Raw genomic sequence first — 21,676 nt, 5'->3', positions numbered from 1 at the left:
AGTGTCTCTACCTCATGTCTCATTCGCTCTCTATACTGCAATTACACGCCTGTGAACTCTCCCACTGTCTCTCTCTCTCTCCGGATTCATGTATAATTACTCACATAATTATAGCTCTCTGTCTCTGTCTCTCTCTCTCTCTCTCTCTCTCTCTCTCTTTCTGACACTCTCTATCTGTCTCTCTTGCTCTCTAACCTTGTTACAGGACTTTTTATCTGTGCCTTTATCTATCTTTCTCTCTCTCTTTCTGTCTGTCACCTCTCTGTCTCTCTCTCTCGCTTTCTATCTGTCACCTCTCTGTCTCTCTCTCTCGCTTTCTATCTGTCACCTCTCTGACTCTCTCTCTCTCTCTCTTTCTGACACTCTCTATCTGTCTCTCTTGCTCTCTAACCTTGTTACAGCACTTTTTGTCTGGGTCTTTATCTCTCTCTCTCTCTCTCTCTCTCTCTCTTTCTCTCTCTCTCTCTCTCCATCATTTATTGATTCCCATCTTTAATTTATCAGTTATATTTTATCTGCACATGACTCCTGAGTGTGGCTTTTAGTGCTCGTCTTACTGTGAGTTTTTTCTGTACTTCCGTATTTTTGTGCTCATCATTCTGGCAATGCCAAACTATATATTTTAGTTTAACAGGAGAAAAAAAAAATGCAATTACTAAATTCACTAAATGCAATTAGTTGGAGTGGCTGAAATAACCGAACCCCCAAATTCTTGCACCATGTTTAATCATTATTATAAACAAGAGAAGAGAATAAACAAATTTAATTAATTAATTAATTAATTAATTAATTAATTAATTACTTAACAAAGGCTTGAGAATGAGGCATCATTTAATCGCAGTTTTATATTTGACAGTAGAGCCAAATTATAATTTAAACTTTTTAATTTTCCATTTTTAATTTTGCACTTTGTCTTTCGCATTTCAAAAAGGGCAACGCATATTAGATAAACTGCAGAAGAAAGAAGGGACAAAAGTATCAAGAGTTAAATGTAATATTCTGTGTGTGTGTGTGTGTGTGTGTGTGTGTGTGTGTGTGTGTGTGTGTGTGTGTGTGTGTGTGTGTTTTAATCATGATTAAAGAAAAAAATATGTCTATTAAGTTGATTCGTGGTGTTATGATGTGGCCTTGTCCTGAATCAGAAATTGAGACACCTTTAAAACTTTATTTTTTGCAGTAAACACTTGTTTAATGGTGTCTCATAATGTTTATACCTATATAATCATTTTCTATAAAACAAAGAGACCTCGTATTAATCCATAACCGTAAACTCCCATAATCTTATCACCTTCTGGACTCTACTGTAGGAAACTAATCATTTCCCAGTGTTACTGCTGGATTTATATACAGTATATTAGTGACTCCTGCCCTCTACTGCTCACTTTGTGTCGTTACACTCAAATGATGTTAGTCGGATTTGTGACTTTTCATGTTTAATTTTGTTTGTGGAGTTTAAACTTTGCCTGTATAAAACTCTCGTTGGTTCACGTTGAGATCAGATATCTGCCGGTTTCTCACACTTAGTGTTGTAGCTACAGTGTGCATGCTCTGTCCTGCCCAGATATCAAATGTGCATGCTCTGTCCTGTTCATATATGAAGTGTGCGTGCTCTGTCCTGTCCAGATATCAAGTGTGCATGTAAGTGTGTATGTTCTCTCCTGCGTGAATTGTGAGCATGCATGCGTGGTCTTGTAGGTTATTTTCCTAGGTCTTGTCCAATTAGCATTAGCTCATGTTCCCTCGTGTTCCGGCAGCGAGTGCGCATGCTGTGTCCTGTAGGAAGTAAGTGTATACTCCATGGTGTCCATCACGTGAAGAACGCAGTCTCTGGTTGCGGTCCCGGAGGATGCTGAGCTGTGTTTGTTTGCACCGTGTGTAAATTAGTCGCAATTCGTTTGCTCAGTAATGACGTGGGCGAGGGCTAATTAGGGCTGTGTTGACGGGGTTCGATAATTAGTCTCTAGTGTGTTATGCTAATGAGAACCTGATTCTGTCTCTCTTTGTTTCTCTTATGTTCTCTCTCTCTCTAACACCCCCCCCCCCCCCACACACACACACACACACACACACACACTCTCTCCTGATCATCCATATACACTGACACATGTCTGAATTATACCTTTTACTTATTTATTTATTTATTCATTCATTTTGGGGCATAGATCTGTCAGAGGTGCCGTTCCTTATGTCAGTCAGGCTCGGGTTCATTAATACGAGCTGATGATCATTTGCATAAAATTCACAAAGCTGCTGAAGACACCGGCGCACAGACATGAAGTGTAAAATCATGAGCGCAGGGAACCGACACATTCATAACAAAACAATTATACGTCTAAAACCGCAATAATCTCATCGTCTATCAATCCCGATTATAGAACTGCGGCTGAGATACAGCCGCTATGCTGCAAGTCTTATTTATTCTCTACTGTGTTTCCACCTATTTTCCATTCTTCTGCATCCTTCTGTGCTGCGTGAACGTCTTCATTTCTTCGCTCCATCCTTCTCTGTGACGACTGAAAGGTAAAGCGAGGGAACGTTTTCAGAAACAGGTAACGGAAATAAATATCAGAGAGAGATAGAGGAAAGAAAAGAGCAGGAAGTCACAGGAGAGAAGGTTTGTCTTTTTTTGTCTGTTTGTTTTTTTTGTTTTTTATAAACTCGGGTCAGTTACCTCGGACCTCCAGCTTGCACTGCACCTCGTCCTCGCCGAAGTCGTTGACGGCCTTGCACGTGTACATCCCTCCATCAAACAGGCCGGGCCTGCGGATGTTCAGAGTCAGGACGCCCTGGTTGTTCTGCATGAGGAACTTGGGATCGCCGCAGATTATTGTCTTGTTCTTCATCCAGATGATCTTTGGCTGGATGAAACAATTATTTTTGCGTTAAAGCTATGTGTACACAACGCCCTCCGCTAATATCGGCACCCTTGGTAAATATGAGCAAAGAACGCTGTGAAAATGTGTCTTTATTGTTTAACATTTTGATCTTTTGTTAAAAAAAATATTCACAGAAATACTCTGCTCTCATGGAGATCAAACAAACACAACACAGGTTTATACAGAAAAAAAAAATTTTCTCTCCAGATCCGTCACATTTCGAGGTCCACGCTAGTGGACTGTCCTCTTCAGTTCACCCCACAGGGTTTCTATGGGGTTCAGGTCAGGGGACGGGGATGGTCAGGGCAGGACCTTGATGTTGTGGTCAGTAAACCATGTTTGTGTTGATTTTGATGATGTTTTGGATCATTGTCCTGCTGGAAGATCCGACCACGGCCCATTTGAATCTTTCTGGCAGAGGCGGTCAGGTTTTCATTTAATATCTGTTGATATTTGATGGCGTCCATGATGCCATGTATCCTAACAAAATGTCCAGGTCCTCTGCAGAAAAACAGCCCAAAACATTAAAGATCCTCCTCCATATTTAACCGTGGCCATGAGGGACTTTTCCATACGGCTATCTCTCTCTGTGTGCTCCAAAACCACCTCTGTGTTTATTACCAAAAAGCTCTATTCTGGTTTCATCTGACCGTAGAACCCGATCCCATCTGAAGTTCCAGTAGTGTCTGCACACTGAAGACGCTCGAGTTTGTTTTTGGATGAGAGTAGAGGCTTTTTTCTTCAAACCCTTCCAAACAGCTTGTGGTGATGTCGGTGACTTCAGATTGTAGTTTTGGAGACTTTCTGACCCCAAGACACAACTAACTTCTGCAGTTCTCCAGCTGTGATCCTTGGAGATGTTTTATCCACTCGAAGCGTCCTCTTCACAGTGCGTTGAGACGATATAGACACACGTCCAATTCCAGGTCGATTCATAACATTTCCAGTCGACTGGAACTTCTTCATTATTGCCCTGATGGTGAAATGGGCGTTTTCAATGCTTGTGCTATTTTCTTAGAGACACGCCTGATTGTGTGAAGCTCAACAACCTTTTGTCACACATCACAGCTACATTCCTCGCTCTTACACATTGTTATGAATGACTAAGGCTTATGACTTTGGCCTATGTGTTACCTCATATTTATACCCCTGTGAAACAGGAAGTCATCGTTGAACAATTTCCTGTTCCTAGTCACCCAGGTGTACTAAACAAAATGCAAAATATCAATGTGAATATACTTCAAATATATTTTTCTCACATGAATTCATAGGGGTGCCAATAATTGTTATACACCTATATTTAACAAAGGTGTTGTTTTTTTTATAAACCTGTGTTGTGTTTGCATATGTTTGATATCCATGAGAGCAGAGTATTTTTGTGAATTCTTTGAACAAAAGATCAAAAGGTTAAACAATAAAGATAATTTTTCACAGCGATCTTTACTCATATTTACCAAGGGTGCCAATATTAATATATCAACGATAGATAGATAGATAGATAGATAGATAGATGTACGTTATTAATCTTACCTTGGGGCAGCCGCGGACAGCGCAGCTGATGGCCGCGTTGTAGCCTGCAATGACACATCTGTCCACAAGGGGCGTGATGAACTTGGGGGACCTGCTCATGTCCAACTCTTTAAATGGTTTCGTCTTATATTGAAGACCTAGAGCGAAGACGATTAAATAAAAAAAAACCCTCTGTACATAGTGACACACATTTGATCACCTTGTATTTAGAACTTTAAAGATTCTGAAGCTCACAGCCTGAAAAGTCACAAAAGATCCTCTGAGTGTAAAACAAATCTTTTAATCTTTGATTTATCAGTAATCCTCCAATCCCCATCCCATAATGCATTTGTACCTGTTTTGGAGATGACGGCCGTGTTCTTGCTAAGCCCCGCCTCCTCGCTCAGGCCGCAGATATTCTCGCTGAAAATGCGGAACGTGTACTCGTTCCCCATCACAAGGTCAGAGATGGTGCAGCTCGGCCTGCGGTGGTGTTCGTACACTGTGAACCACTCCTACACACACACACACACACACACACACACACACACACACACACGCAAACGTATATTTATCACATCACGCTAGCAAGATAGCCCATCTTTTGCCTCTTCTCATGGTTAACTACAGGCTAGCATCTAGTTCGGACTCCATATTTGTCTTTCAAACGTCAGCCAATCAACTGTTAATTACCAGGCACATTCACCACATGTTTACATTTAGCCACGCCCACAAATCTCCATAAAAGGCAGAACTTTCCGAGAGCTGAGAGCAACAAAATGGTGACTAAACGGTGAAAGAGCGCATCTTTCCCAAGCAAGGCGTACGCTAAATCTTCAAGCCATGATGTGTGTGTGTGTGTGTGTGTGTGTGTGTGCTACCCGTCCTGACCTTGGTCTTCATGTCTGCTTTCTGGATGGTGTACCCCGTGATCTCGCTGTTGCCGTTGTCTTTGGGCGGCTTCCACTCGAGAGCAGCGTTAAAACCCCACACGTCAGTCACTACGATGCTGACAGGTGGCCCGGGCTTCTCTGTGCGTTCGCAAGGGGACAGAAAATCATCAGGACATCATTACTAACAGCTGCACACACACATGAACACACACACACACACACACACACACACACACACGTGAACACACACACTGTCCTCCGTTAAGCACACAGTTTGATGCAAGAGAGGGATTAAAGTGAGGAAGAGATCAAGAGATGTGAGCGTACGTAAGGATGTAAGAAGGGAATGAAATAAAGAAGGGAATGCAGTGTGTATGTGTGTGTGTGTGTGTGTGTGTGTGTGTGTGTGTTAGAGGCCGACGGCGTTTGGCATTAATCCTGGCCCCGGATGCAGGATGCTGGCACCGCGCTGTGACTAAGTGGCTCATCAGGGTTGTTTCCGAGCTCTCATTAGCTCACCCCCGAGGGTGAATTCAGATTTAGGGTTCCTTAATCTTGTCCTAATCCCACCCCATTCCCTTCATATTCCCAAAGACTCCCTGATGAGTAATCCTGAATCCGTGGGACAGGCGTGTGACGGTGTCACGGCGTATGATCGGACAGCTAGCCTACCGATTAAGATGCATTCTTTTTTTTTTTTGCAGTCTTTCTTATCTTTCGTTTTATGACGGTAATGTTATAAACACTGACGTTAAAAGTAAAAGATTTGATGTTGGTCGTTCTGGATTAATCCGAACCGGATTAATTTAACACGTTGAGGTGGGGTAATGTAAAAAAAAAAAAAACAAAGGCTCCAAGGAAAATCGCTCCAGAAAGTTAGAACCATTACCCATCCAAAGAATCCTTCCGCAACCCTGCTGTCGCCGTGGCAACATCTAATAAATCTGCATACGCCGTCTACGTCGCATGAACGCAGCATCCCTATAGTGCGTCTACAAGCCGAGAGCAAAACTTTCAACTTATCTAGCTAGCTAATCACTAGGAGCTGCTTTACGAATCATACCCTACTGTCAAATAAATACGTTGACGACTTGTTGCATAACTTCATAGAAGTAGCATTTTGTTGTAGTTGCTAACAAGCCCAAACTTTTAATAAAGCCCATGACGACTAGACTAGCACTTTTGCTTACCTTTATAAATAACGTCGGTGTTTTGGAGAAAATAACGGAGAGGAGACGTGATATATGGTGTCGAGTTTGTGCGGGATTAGCTACTGTCGATCTTTTTTTCTTTTTCTTTTTTTTCTTTTTTTAAAGTTGAAACAAATGTTTAGTTTTAATTAGATCAGGTTTCTGTGGCATGTCAGACTGACAGAAAGGCAGCAAATTTTCAACACGGCTACACTCGTGATTAGAGACATACTAGCATAACGTTAAGTCGCTAGCAAGCACCGTTTTAGCCAGCTAGCTCCAAGGCTTGTTACTGGAAATGTATTTTCCGCTAAATGTTTTCTAGGCCGAAAATATTTCCTGGACCATTTCTAGAAGTGTTTGTTTTTCGGAGAAGCTATTTTTAGGGGTTTATAGCTAGTTTTCAGAGTACCATCAAATAAACAAACAAAATAACTCATTAAAGAATACACGTCAGAATCCTTTTTAACAATGCAGTTTGTTTGCATAGGGCTAAATTACTTCCAGATACATTAGCCTAGCTACATTAGCCTTATAGCAGCAACGCTAAAGAAGCAGATGTTGGATGTTGCGCAACACATCTTGGCTATAACTGACTACATTTTAGGTAAACTCACCTACAACCTGGATCTCGATGGTGGCTCTGTCCTCCATGTTCTCGATCTGGACGGAGAGTGTGTATTTTCCTGAGTGTTCTCGGGTGGCGCTCCTGATGAACAGGATGGTGTCCACCTCAGTGGTGCGGATGTTAACCAGTTTTGGGTCCAACGGACCGTCATCCTTAAACCACGTCACTACTGGATGAGGTTTTCCCTGACATACAGAACAGTTTTATTTATTACAGGAGTACTTCTGCTGGACCTGACTATCACCATCGACACTCTCACAGTCAGTCTAGGGTTAGGGTTAGAGTGATCATATCACATCAGCCACCAGATCCTGCAGAATTCTTCTTCAGAATATCAGGAAAATACGACATTTTATGATGACAGAATCTCAGCATTATAGAAGCTGTAGTCATTTTGACTAGACGTGTCTTTAGACTTGTCAAGTAGTTTCTAGGGCAAATGGGACGAGCTTGTGTACACCAGTAATTTTCTTTTACCAATTTAATGACCTCAGTTTGGTATCTTGGGGTCACTTCAAATAGTGTGAAGGAGTATGTTTCTTTCCTGCAAAATAACAAGGTGCGTTGGATCAAGTGCTATTCTGTAAGCTGTCGAGTAATGATGGTAAAGATCTGCACTTACGTAGAGCTTTTTAACCGTAGCACTTTATATTGATTCTCTTTTACACTCACACACCAATGACAGCAGAGCTACCATCAGGAGCAACTTGGGTTGCAATGTCTTGCCCAAGGACACTTCGTGGACGCATGTGGAGTCGTATGGGCTGGGAATCGAACCGTTAACCAACGATTCGTGGACAACTTGAACCACAGCCGCCCCAATGATGTTGATCACCAATGAAAGACAGTGTTCGATTCGAATTAAGCTGCTTGTTCAGTCAGCATTTTCTATCCCCCGATGTTTTTTGCAGGCTTGAAGGCAAGTGCTTGTGTTTAAAGGTGGTGGTCTAAGACCAGGTCCAAGACCAGTCCAACACCAGGACTAGTAGAGATCGAATCAAGACTGTGTAATTAGGGGCTCGAGGCCAAGTCAAGATCGAGTCCAAATGAAAGCGGTTGCAGTCAAGCTCGAGACTCATCGAATCATTTTCAAGTCCAACGGCCAAGACCAAGACAAGGCCACAGAAAAGTCAATACAGAAAACTAGCACTTGGACGCTTTCTTTAACATTTACCTCACTGTTACAGAAGGCTCGGGACAGGAAGTGATGCAATCGACTAACCTGAAAGGGAATGACGAGGTTGACTTTCTCCCCAACCTTCCTGATGAATTTAGTCCTCAACTGACGAGGCAGACGGATCCTGGGGTTCTCTGAGAGTGAGACAGAGAGAGAGTTGTTTATAATAGCCTGAAAAGAAATATTATAGACACTGAGAGAGTGAGAGAGAGAGAGAGTGAGAGACACTCCCTCACCGGTGATCTCCCGGATGGTGACTCCTTGTTTGATCTCGGCTGGTGGGCTGAGACCTGCGACGTTCACCGCTTTCACTCTGAACAGGTATTTCTCTCCAATTTGCAGTCCACGAACACGATAACTGATCTTATCTACAGGAGTCTCATTGGCCTGCACCCACTCGCTCCCTGAAAAACACACACATACAAAATAAAAGCCCTGTTTTTAAATATTATATAAATAATATCAAATAAATGAAATGTAATATATGTATTTATTTATGTTACATAAGTAAAAATATGAAGAAAAACGGAGTGCTAAATAGCTGAGAAATATGTCATTAGTTCTAAAGCTTTTATAATAAATAATTGTCACACACACACACATATATATATGGCTGACATCCAATAACCACAGAGCATGTAATCAGGGTGACCTTCCTCTAAGTACAGTAGCATGGTAATTTGCTATTAGTCGCTGTTAGCAGTCTCAGTAGCAGATGCTTTGAGATCCACAGGGAATTCTGAACCCCGGGAACTTTAACCCTGTTTAACTTTCACTTCACAACATCACTTCCTGGTCCTCACCTCCTTCGATGCAGTACTCGATGATGTACCCGTCCACACCACCGGCGCCGATCCTCTCCGGAGGACGCCACTTAATTGCACACGTGTTGTCTGTGATGTCATCAACCATCAGCCGGGTCGGCTCGCTTGTCGGGGCTACGAGACAGAGAGCTTCAGAGGTAAGATCCAGAAACACTCTAGTAATACAGTCGACCCGAATGGAAAGTCTCTTTATGCCCCCGAGATTCCAACTTACAAAAGTTTGATGGTGTAAAAAATAAATATATATATATATATATAAATAAAGAGAGAGAGCGAGAGATATTAATTAGGCTGTGCTGGATCAAGTGCTATTCTATGTGCTGCTGAATAATGAGTGTGGAAGCCATTTTGTTTAATTAACCCAGTGATTAATGCAATCAAGAAGCAGCGGTGGCTTGGCGGTTAAGGCTCTGGGTTACTGATCGGAAGGTCGGGGGTTCGAGCTGCCTCTGTTGGGCCCTTGAGCAAGGCCCTTAACCCTCTCTCTGCTCCAGGGGGCGCTGTATCATGGCCGACCCTGCGCCCTGACCCCAACTTCCTAACATGCTGGGGTATGCGAGGCAAAGAATTTCACTGTGCTGTAGTGTATACGTGACCCGTAAAGACTCATTATTACAACTAGGACTATTCATGCAGCAATACACAGGTATTAGCGATATACTCGATTCCTGTTAGATTTGTTTCAACGCTCGCTTCAGTCTTTTCATTTATACATCATCATGTTGGTATATTTATTATTATTTTTGATGCTACGTTGTATTATATATGTTAGCGTTAACCATTTTCTTCTTCAGTCTGCAGTTTCTATCCTTGATATTTGTTCAGGTTTAAAGGCAGGTGTTAAAGTCATTGGTCTAGACGCTGGTGAAATCCCCCATCTCGGACACTTTTACTCAAGACTAATGGAACGTATTTTGAATACCAGCAACTTTCCCCTCATAAATATTGATGTAACTTCTGGACTTCAATGGACTTGACTCTGAATTCTGATCTAAGTCTCTAATGTAGCTTCTACTAGCTACCTGAATTCTATCCTGTGCCGTTCCTAACACGTTCACTGTCATGGTATTACACTGTACGTTTAAAACTCCACACACACCGATAGGCATGAAGGGTTTAGAGACGGCACTGGGTTGGGAGATCCCGATGCTGTTGACGGCGAACACTCTCATCTCGTACATCACGCCCTCGATCATCTTCTTCGCTTCATACACGGTCGACTCATAGATGTCAAAATTCAGCTTGGTCCACCTGGATGAGCCTTTCTTCTTCCTCTCCATCAGATAACCTGGAGACAATAATAAAGCAACTACGATAAAGATGAGTATACCACAGTGCTGTAGAATTCTGGATTCTGATTGGTCAGAGGGCGGTATTCAAAACTTTACATTTTACACAGCTAAAGTATCTGATGTCATGTTTATTTAAAAATAAAATAAAAGGTTAATCATTGGGAAACAGACGTGGTGTAAGAGGAATAAAGCACTAATGGATGTGCTGTTGTAGGAAAATAGGCAACTTTTGGATGGTTACAGAAACTCCACTGATCTTGCCTTTAAGTAGTGAACCACCATCAAATTTGGGCGCGTCCCAGAGGATGGAGGCCGTGTCCTCACCCACGCCTGTGCAGCGCACGTTCTCTGGTGGATCAGGAACATCTGAACACAGAAATACACGAAAGAAAGAAAGAAAGCTGTAACTGTGGGAGTACATACAGATGTAGAACAGAGTGTGAGAAAGACGGAGTCATGATAAAGGAATGTGAGGTGTAAGACAGTCTCTCTCTCTCTCTCTCTCTCTCTCTCTCTCTCTCTCTCTCACCCACGATCCTGACCATGACCTCGGCCTTGTCCTCTCCTGCAGGATTGGTCACGGTGATGGTGTAAAGTCCTTCATCCGACCTCTCTGCTCCCTCAATCACAAAACTGCTCAGGTTCGCCCTGCTCTCCACACGCACTCGTCCCTCAGAGGCTGTCATCTCCTGTTTACACATGCACGCACACACACACACACACACACATCTCGGATCTACAATATCGCAGGTCATTACCAAAACTAGCACCCTGGTTTAACGATCACACACACTTTAAAACAGACCACTTGAACATGGTGTCTACAATTTACAGCTAAATTGTTTGCATTCAAAATTGCACAGAAGCAGAGCCTTCTCAGTCTCGAAAGGTCCTTTACGATGCTAGATCAGTATATCTCTCCACTGTAATATAAGATAACAAAAAAATCATCAATGACGAAATGTTAACTGTCAGGCCAAAAAGAGTATTAACTTAAACTAACTACACAACTAACTAACTAACTAGACAACTAACCATCTAGACACCAAACTAGACAACTAACTATGTAGACACCAAACTAGACAACTAACTACCTAGACAACAAACTAGACAACTAACTATGTAGACAACTAACTACCTAGACAACAAACTAGACAACTAACTATGTAGACAACAAACTAGACAACTAAATATGTAGACACCAAACTAGACAACTAACTACCTAGACAACAAACTAGACAACTAACTATGTAGACACCAAACTAGACAACTAACTATGTAGACACCAAACTAGACAACTAACTACCTAGACAACAAACTAGACAACTAACTATGTAGACAACTAACTACCTAGACAACAAACTAGACAACTAACTATGTAGACACCAAACTAGACAACTAACTACCTAGACAACAAACTAGGCAACCAACTAACCAACTAAACAACTATCTATCTAGACACCAAACTAGACAACTAAATATGTAGACAACAAACTAGACAACTAACTACCTAGACACCAAACTAGGCAACCAACTAAACAACTAACTATCTAGACACCAAACTAGACAACTAAATATGTAGACAACAAACTAGACAACTAACTATGTAGACAACAAACTAGACAACTAACTATGTAGACAATAAACTAGACACCAAACTAACTAACTAATTAAGGCCTCATTACGGTACTGAGACAGCACTGGTTAAAGTGGTAAATGACGGAATGCTGGCCTCTGAGCCTCTTGTGTATCCTTGCTTGTGTTGCTTGATCTTAGTGCAGCTTTTGATACCAAAGTGTATGCCTCACTTCAATATATTTTCTCTATGTAGAGATAGGTAGGTAGATAGATAGATAGATAGATAGATAGATAGATAGATAGATAGATAGATAGATAGATATGAACTAAAAATACTATATCAAAGAAGGAATGTTAAGAACTTAGTTCCCACTTCAGACTGTCTGGTTCCTGTACAGCATTGACTATAAATGTATAATAAATAATGAATGTTTGTTGGTTCTCACGTTGTCTCCTTTCTTCCAGCAGACGGTGGGCGCCGGTTCTCCCGTGATCTCCACATCCAGACGCAGTTTATTCCCCGCCACCACAATGATGGTGTTCTTGTTCACCAGACTTCCCGTGGTGTCCAGGTGGATTTTCGGTGGATCTGGATGTAAAGAAAGTCAAGAAAACGAGGGAAAACATGTGAGATTTACAACAGGGTCCTAGAGTCCGCCTCACGAACTGTTCCATTAATTTATAAGGAATAAAAAAACAGAAATTACGAGAAATTTGCATCGACTCCACCCTGTATTTTATATTTTGAATTAGAAATTCCGCAGATTGCATAACTGCTAAGGCAAAAGCACAAAACTGGGAAACATGAACAATCCTCCCTAGGCTCCATTAGGAAATCAGCTTGTTCTTTGCATGTGCTATCAATCTGGGGCGGAGTTAATTTCAGGACCAGAAAAAACAGAAGCCTCAAACAAAGAAACTAGATTAATATACTGCATGGAATCACATATAAGTCACATAAACTGTCTCTTAGGAGTTTTTCTGTGGTATCTGTGAAATTCTATGATTTCTACAGGTTTACAAACACCTCTACAAATTACAGACTGCAGCTTTAATTAAATATAATAATATCCTGTATTATATTGATAAAGGATCAACAAACGAGATACTCACCCTGACGAGGAACATAGTCGATCTTGATTTCTGTGGGAAATAAATCAGATCATTTAAACAAAGTAACTCAACGTGGTTGAATACTGGTGTGTGTGTGTGTGTGTGTGTGTGTGTGTGTGTGTGTGTGTGTGTGTGTGTATTACCTAAGAAGTTGAGTTTAGCCGAAAGGGAGAGCGCGTGGCCGTCAGGGACGAAAGTGTAATCTCCTGCGTCCTCCGGCTTCACGTCATCAATCGTCAACTTGTGGATCCTGAGTGACCCCCACCGTAAAAGACCACGTGTTACCATGGCAACAGCATCCTGCACGACCTCACAGTGACCTCGGAACACTAGTGTCAGTTTCCGTGGTATCAATGAAGTCACAGTATGTTTGATTACATTGCTAAGTGTACATGGTGGCTGTGTTCAAAAAATTTACTAGACCCTACACTGAAAAGTGCACTACGTACACTCAGCACTACATAGCACACTTGTACAGGAAACACAACTAATGATGTGCACGTGTCCCAAATGGCATACCCATATTGACTGTATATCATGAATCCAGTGTGGCCGTGTCCCAATCCACACATTTATTCCTAATACCAAATGTTTTGCCATCAGCAGTCCAATGTGGCTGTGTCCCAATCCACAGTCCTATTCACTACATCGGGCCAGAAAAAGCACCAACACGAACTGTCCAGTGTGGATGTGCCTCAATCCACATAATTGTTCACTATGTATGCCACATAAACACCAGTCCACTCTGGATGTGTCCCAGCTCACTATATAGGCCACCTAAATACCATCAAAGTCTCACCACATAAGAACTTCTCACTGAGTCCCTTCTGGACGTGTCCCAATCCACACTTTTATTCACCAAACAGGCCACATAAACACCATCATAATCATCCTAATGTCATCAGTCCCCCCACTGTGCGTTTGTCCCAATCTACACACTGTTCACTATTTAGCTAGCCTAAATAGTGTCTCGCTGTTATTAGTTGAACGTGTCCCAAACCATGTACCTTATTCTCTAATCCTCAGTTCACCAAGGACATGTCTCAATTCACACCTTATTCACTATATAGGCCACATAAACATTCTTTTCATAATGGATGTGTCTTAATCCACAATATGCTTCACTATATAGAGTAGACCAAGAACTAAGCCCAGTGTGGGCGTGTCCCAATCCACTCCATTATTAACCACATAAACCAAATAAACACTTCTCACCATCACACAGTATACAGGCATTACACACACTAACGAATTGCACAATGGACGTGTCTCGATCCACACTGTTATTCACTACAGAGCACACTTAAACACCAGGCTCATTATTAGCCTCCACACTTGGATGTGTTCCAATCCACATCGTGCAATCTATACACCATGGCACAATGCATTATGGGTATTCTGTACTTGTCACAGTATGTTGCGTTGATGCGAGCACGGTGTGTGTGTGTGTATGTATGTATGTGTGTGTGTGTCTGTGTGTGTGTGTGTGTGTGTGTGTGTGTGTGTGTGTGTGTGTGTGTGTGTGTGTGTGTGTGGTTTACCTGCCGATGTGTGACATTTTGATGCGGTTACTCGGGATGACCTCCACTCCATCCTTAAACCACTTCCCCGTGACTTTGTCATCAGAAACCTCACATTTAAACACGGCCTGCTCAGCGGCCTTCAGCGTCAGATCAGCGATACTCTGCAGCACCTCCAGCTGCTTATCTGAGACACACACACACACACACACACACACACACACACACAAACTCAGTAGAAACTCTATACTTATTCATGAAAGTAAAATCCTCCTTAAACAATCTGCATGATCTTAAATGGCGTCCAAGGTTTATTGTACAACGAGGTTATGAGTTTTCTTTCATTTGGATTCCTACATTACCCACGATGCCATTCAACTACCTGCAGATAGTTGCGCAGTGGGATTTAGCCCTCGTTTCATCTCTACCTAAAGACAGCGATGCAGCGGCGCTTTAGTCCGTTAGTCTTCATAATCACTTTCATGCTAACCCCTCAATCACACTCTTCATCTCCTACATCGCTAACTAGCCGAGTCAAACCTCCCATAGAGCTTCGTATACCGTAGCCGCAGTGCATTCTGGGGCTTTGAGTCCAGCATTTTCTCCGACAGCTCCACTACTTCTACGCTGGATTCGTCATCGATATGACGTTCAACGCTGCTGGAAAATGGTGAGAAATGAAGCTCTTGCTGTTTTGTTTTTAGGGGCGTTATTAATTAAAGCGTTATCCCTTACGCCTGAGATCTTTGAAATGTCCATCGCCTGTTAAACTCCAGTGTAACTGCGCTAGCGATAACAATAACAAGGTAACCCTGCGAGGATGAAAGAATACGGACACGGATCAGGAACGGAAATAAATGCGCATATTAACGTTTCTGTTACTGATTACACAAACCCTATTAGAAATACCTTCCACCTCCAGCTCTCCCTTCGACTGCCCCCCACTGGTGTAGACGTAGTACGTTCCAATGTCCTCCTTGGTGGCCTCGTTGATGGTCAGCCAGTGTTTCTTCCCTTCCTTCTTAATTCGATACTTTCCGTCCCGACTCAACTCCACTCCATCCTTCATCCTTAAAAATAACAACAACAACAACAAAACAACACAGGCAGATGTGAAGAGAAGTAAACATGATGGGAACCAACACTGGGTGAGTTCTGAGAGACGTGTAGAGAAGAAAAAAGTCAGAGAATACAATATCTGGATGAGTTTGCCAAGGAATAATATGACTTCGGAGAGACGTGCGAAGTAAAAAATAAAACAAAAGACAATTAAATGAAGCAAGAGTCCAATGAAAGTACAATATTTTCATCATCATATCCCGTAAAACGGCATGTAGTGTCTGGGGGACAAACTTGATGTCATGCTTGAAAGACCGTTAACGAGAGAGAGAGAGAGAGAGAGAGAGAGAGAGAGAGAGAGAGAGTTGCTTTATTCCGAGGTTTTTCAAAACAGGTTATGATTATAGAAATGTTATAGTGTGGCTCAGGACAAAACACACAACTCCGTCAGCAGGGGGCGATAGAGTGCTGTTTCACATCCATCCATCCATTCATTCATCCATCTTCTACCGCTTATCCTTCCTTCAGGGTCACGGGGAAACCTGGAACCTATCCCAGGGAGCATCGGGCACAAGGCGGGGTACACCCGGGACAGGGTTCCAGTCTGTTTCACAGCATTCAGTGCAAACAAACTGAATAAAATCTCACCATTTAACGCTGGCTCCTTCTTCGGACACTTCCACCTCGAACTCCACTTTGTCCCCCACCACAACATGGATGTCATCCAGCAGCTTGGTGATGGTGACCGGAGGCTCTACACACACACACACACACACACACACATCAGTGAAAAAGTAAAGGAGAAAATTTCACAGAATCAGTGTTGATGGTTGGACGGTTCACCTTGTATAAAGACCTCAGTGAAGCACTTTTCCTCCCCGACCACACACTCGTATGCAGCGTCGTCCGACAGCGTGCACTTGTTGATGGTGAGTTTTCGGATCCCCCCGATACTCTCAAACACGTACCTGCAGACAATAAAGACTCCTGTCTTAAAGAAAATAACATTCAGTATTTATCTCTCTCTCTCTCTCTCTCTCTCTGACACACACAAACACACACACACACTTACTTTGCTGAAGGTTTGATCTCCTGCCCGTTTTTCAGCCACTTGACCTGCTGATTAGGATCCGTCAGCTCCACAGACATCTGGATCTTCTTCCCTTTTTCCACCGAGTACGCAGGGTCCAACTTTTTTAGGAAGGCTGAGACACAACAAACATTGAGATGTCTCAAGCACAACAAGCGGAAACTCAAACATATGGACAGAGAAGGCTCAAACTCAGACACAGACACAACAAACACAAACGCGACAAAGACAAACACGATGAAAACAAAACAAGACACAACAAATAGAGACAAAACAAACACAGCAAAAACTAGAACAAATTACAGAAAGAAATGCAAACACAGACACAACAAACACAGAACTTCTCAGAAATAGACACAACAAACACAGACACAACAAACACAAAACCTGTCAGACACAGACACAACAAACACAGACACAACAAACACAAAACTTATCAGAAATACACACAACAAACACAGAACTTCTCAGAAATAGACACAACAAACACAGACACAACAAACACAAAACTTATCAGAAATAGACACAACAAACACAAATGTTCTAAAAAGGTAGACACAACAAACACAGACACAACAAACACAAAACTTCTCAAAAGTAGACACCGTACAGTGACCGTACAACCTCTTTACAGACCTTTAAAGAAGAGTCCGGCCGGGATTTCTAAATTTGAGAAAGTGTCCGGCTTTAGTTTCATTATGATGTGTTTATGGTGTAATTCTGCATGATTTAACCCCTCTCTGCAAGTCCCGCCTTCTCACACACCGATTGGTCGATTATAAAAGGTTTGCAGCAGCTATTGGCCAAATTCCTGCCTCTCGACCGTTATCCTCCTCTCAGTGAACGTGTGAAGGTGAAGCGCTGTTGTGTTCGGCGTCAAACATTTGCTTGACAATAGCAGCAAATGCCATCTGTCCTGAGCTGAAACAACGCCCACGACCATATAAGGTCATTTCTAATTTCACGTTATGGCACTGCTTCGTATTACACGGTCATCCAAATGTGTAAGTGACGTCAGAAGGTTCACTCGCGGCATCTGAGATTTTATTTTATTCCACCCACATTCAAAAGTATGTAGGAAAAAATGTAAAAATGTGGGCGGAGTGGAACCAATTTTATTTATATTACATGTATGTGACGCTAGTAGCGTGTCTTTTACAGTGTATTGAAGTCTGTATTCATAGTAACACTGTTTTGAACGCTAAAAGTAGACACAGATGTAGAAACTGTAATAAGATCGGCGTCAGAACTCCTTGGACTGTTTTCCTATGGAAATTTCCAGAGGGAATATCGTGCCTTTGCTTCTGGAGCCGCACGCTGCAAATGTTGCCCAGAAGTCAGGTCATTACTGTTCTACAAACTGTGAGGTACGCTGTTCCTGTTAGACCATACGGTCCACACGCTCCTGAAATATCTTCACACGCTCTTCATGTCCGTCTGCGCTGGTGATAAACGAGGAACCTCTACACAATTACGCCCACAATTACACCACAGCGCCGTCGAACTCCGGACCGTATTTCGTGGTGAACAATGTTGTGATGTCATAAAGATCAAACAGGTTTAGGAAATAACTTCATTCGCAGTATACGGTTTTATATCTAAACACACACACACACACACATATATATACATACTGAGACCACACTGGAGACATTTTGCCTTTGTTTCCCTTAGATTAGATTAGATTAGATTAGATTAGATCAGATTAGATTAGATTCTCAGGAACCTTACTTTATGTATATTTTTTGTTCAATAAAACCAATTTATTACTTTCACTAACTAAAAGATTTTATTCTTAGGTATTGGTTACATTAAGTTATCAGTTATTATCAATTAGAGTCAGATATTTAAGTTATAAAGTTAAACCCTGCGTTTAACACTTCATATTTAACACTTTAAGTGCTACTGCACATTCGTTTGGTTCTGAGACTGTTGCTTGGCTTTAAGACAGAGACTGTGTCCTAAATAGTGTTTATTCAGAAATAAACTTTGCGTTTGGATCGTACCTCTCTCAGGCGGTGGAGCCCGTTATAGAGGAAGAGGTCACTGTACTTCTATTGCACGTTATAATGTAAACGTAAGCGTTACTATTTTTTTCTCACTGGAGACGTAAAAAAAAAAAAAAAGGTCAATCAAGGTCATTGTTCCTGTTATTGTTTCACCACTGTTCCCAATGACCAATCACTGATCATCACTGATCATCACTGTTCCCAATGACCAATCACTGATCATCACTGTTCCCAATGACCAATCACTGATCATCACTGATCATCACTGTTCCCAATGACCAATCACTGATCATCACTGTTCCCAATGACCAATCACTGATCACCACTGATCCCAATCACCAATCACTGATCACCACTGTTCCCAATGACCAATCACTGATCATCACTGTTCCCAATGACCAATCATTGATCACCACTGATCAACAATGACCAATCACTGATCACCACTGTTCCCAATGACCAATCACTGATCACCACTGATCAACAATGACCAATCACTGATCACCACTGTTCCCAATGACCAATCACTGATCACCACTGTTCCCAATGACCAATCACTGATCATCACTGATCCCAATGACCAATCACTGATCACCACTGATCCCAATGACCAATCACTGATCACCACTGTTCCCAATGACCAATCACTGATCACCACTGTTGCCAATGGCCAATCAATGATGATCATCATTCCCAATGACCAATCACTGATCACCATCGTTCCTGACAGCCAATCACTGATCACCAGTGTTCCCAATGTCCGATCACTGATTAAAAAAAGGTTGAAACATTGAAAAAAATGTTCATATCCACGTTGAGAAGTGGAGCACCACATCCTAAACCCCCTTATTTACCACCTGGTTATAGCATGTGACTTCATAATGACCTTTTATCCATTAATTTATCCAGTAATTACTTTTAATTGCTTAGTGCTAGGATACAGAATCCTCAGTGTGACCATATTGATACTCGTGTGTGTGTGTGTGTGTGTGTGTGTGTGTGTATGTACCACTCACCGTCACTCTTTTTAGGCTCCACATGCTTCTTCATCGCCTTCAGTCTCTTCAGCATTCCTCGCAGGTCAGTGATCCCGTACTCGAATGCGATCTTCTCGTAGTCGCAGGGTTTCGCATTCTTTAGGATCTCCCACACGTCCACGTCCACCTCGGGCTCCTCCTTCTGCTTCCTCTCTCTAACCAATAAACATTTGTAAATTCGAATTCTTCGGTGTAACTTTTTCACGTTTCACTTCCGTTTATACGAAGACGGAAGCGTAAGTATTAGCGTTTCAAAACATCCGGTGAGACAGAGAATTCATAAAAGCCAGCGGGTGTGTGTGTGTGTGTGTGTGTGTGTGTGTGTGTGTGTGTGTGTGTGTGTGTTGGGTGGGGTTGGCGGGGGGGGGGGGGGGGGGGGGGGGGGTGCGAACTGATTGTTGCCAATGCTGTAGCAGGCGATCATTTAAACAGCCAAGTATGAAAATAGCTGAGCCTTGGCTTACCTCAGTCCACAATATACTGTACATCCCAGAAAATTCGCTATCTTTGGTGAATACATGTTTACAACTTTTAAAATGGTGGATTTTGTGGCATGCAGCCATGCTGAATGTGTCATACATCCCTGACATTGGATGAGCCACCACCGGGCATTGTGGTTCAGTGGCTAAAGGCTCTGAGTTACTGACCAGAAGGTGAGGAGTTCAAGCCCCAGTGCTGCCAAGCTACCACTGTTGGGCCCTTGGGCAAGGCCCTTAACCCTCAACTGCTCCGTTGTGTAAATGAGATAAATGTAAGTTGCTCTGGATAAGGCCGTCTGCCAAATGCCGTAAATGTACATGACGTTGCGTTTATGTGCTGGATTTTAATGCTCTGGTACTAGACCACCTGGTGCCTTGCTGACATTGTGTATCAGGGTTTAAGGAACAGTCTGAGGGCTTAGTAAGGAATTCTGGACCTTTTCTTAAGAAGACCACTGAAATCCAGATCTCCAGCGTCCTCTCCTGCATCTCCCCTGTAGGGGAAACATAAATATACATGTGTCGGTAATTATACAGCAGAATGATGTATACTGAATAGTTTCTGTATTAACCTCATTGCAATATGCACATTTATTAGTGTTATCATGGCCATGCTACTCCAGCATTTACGGTACTTTGCATAATTATTTAGTGTGTTTACTGTGGACGTGTTACTTCAGCATTATTACAATTATTAGAAGCACTTTTATTGGTGACAGAGAGACAACGAGACAAACACACACAGACTCACGATCGTTTGAAGGCCTCCAGAATGTTGGTTTGCTGAGCCTCTTGTGCAGCTGACGGACAAAATAAAGCGACCATGAATGAATCTGCACACATACGTACACACCAGATACAGGAGTTTGTTTAATTAACTAGCTGTTCTTTTATACCTTCAACAGTGACCTCAAAAGTGCAGCTGTCGCACTTGTCCTTGGACGTGACCTCACAGCGATAGCCTCCCGCATCTCCCTCAACCACCTTCACGATGGTCATCTCATAAGTGTATATCTGCGATAAACAGAGAATGTGAAGGTGTTTTTTTTTTCAATGTGAGCTTTTTATCTGAATGCGAGTGCAATTTACGTGTTTGGCAGAGAAAAATTTCATGCGACTGTGAAATGCGAGAGTGTTTTATGTGAATGCGAGAGTATTTCATGTGAATGCGAGAGTATTTTATGTGAATGTGAGAGAATTTTGTGTGCGTGTGAAATCATTACGGAAATGCGAGAGTATTTCATGTGAATGCGAGAGTATTTTATGTGAATGTGAGAGAATTTTGTGTGCGTGTGAAATCATTACGTAAATGCGAGAGTATTTCATGTGAATGCCAGAGTAATTTTACGTGAATGCGAGAGAATTTTGTGCGAATGTGGAAACGTGAATATTTCATATTAAT

General features: G+C 42.2%; 1 protein-coding gene across 4 annotated transcripts in view; it reads right to left on the bottom strand.

The window, feature by feature from the left end:
* Positions 1-2,109: 2,109 nt before the first annotated feature.
* The window catches only part of mybpc2a (myosin binding protein Ca), a 39,798-nt gene continuing 20,231 nt past the window's right edge, over positions 2,110-21,676 (bottom strand). For all 4 annotated transcript variants that reach the window (XM_017495857.3, XM_047161688.2, XM_017495867.3 and 1 more), the window contains 24 exons: positions 21,171-21,288; positions 21,026-21,074; positions 20,712-20,768; positions 19,775-19,950; positions 16,732-16,864; positions 16,503-16,627; positions 16,308-16,413; positions 15,510-15,670; positions 14,622-14,787; positions 13,224-13,330; positions 13,081-13,110; positions 12,414-12,556; positions 10,919-11,078; positions 10,651-10,755; positions 10,197-10,385; positions 9,077-9,211; positions 8,510-8,677; positions 8,319-8,407; positions 7,086-7,281; positions 5,277-5,416; positions 4,741-4,900; positions 4,407-4,543; positions 2,672-2,858; positions 2,110-2,513 (listed from right to left, as the gene is read on the bottom strand). In XM_017495857.3, coding sequence (XP_017351346.1) covers positions 2,482-2,513; positions 2,672-2,858; positions 4,407-4,543; positions 4,741-4,900; positions 5,277-5,416; positions 7,086-7,281; positions 8,319-8,407; positions 8,510-8,677; positions 9,077-9,211; positions 10,197-10,385; positions 10,651-10,755; positions 10,919-11,078; positions 12,414-12,556; positions 13,081-13,110; positions 13,224-13,330; positions 14,622-14,787; positions 15,510-15,670; positions 16,308-16,413; positions 16,503-16,627; positions 16,732-16,864; positions 19,775-19,950; positions 20,712-20,768; positions 21,026-21,074; positions 21,171-21,288 — 3,069 coding nt within the window. In that variant the 3' untranslated portion in view covers positions 2,110-2,481. The remainder of the gene's footprint in view (positions 2,514-2,671; positions 2,859-4,406; positions 4,544-4,740; positions 4,901-5,276; positions 5,417-7,085; positions 7,282-8,318; positions 8,408-8,509; positions 8,678-9,076; positions 9,212-10,196; positions 10,386-10,650; positions 10,756-10,918; positions 11,079-12,413; positions 12,557-13,080; positions 13,111-13,223; positions 13,331-14,621; positions 14,788-15,509; positions 15,671-16,307; positions 16,414-16,502; positions 16,628-16,731; positions 16,865-19,774; positions 19,951-20,711; positions 20,769-21,025; positions 21,075-21,170; positions 21,289-21,676) is intronic.

Source organism: Ictalurus punctatus, chromosome 2 (assembly GCF_001660625.3).
Source record: "Ictalurus punctatus breed USDA103 chromosome 2, Coco_2.0, whole genome shotgun sequence".
NCBI lineage: Eukaryota > Metazoa > Chordata > Actinopteri > Siluriformes > Ictaluridae > Ictalurus > Ictalurus punctatus.
Note: the sequence above shows the minus strand (reverse complement) of the source record. Positions and strands in the feature narration are given on the sequence as shown.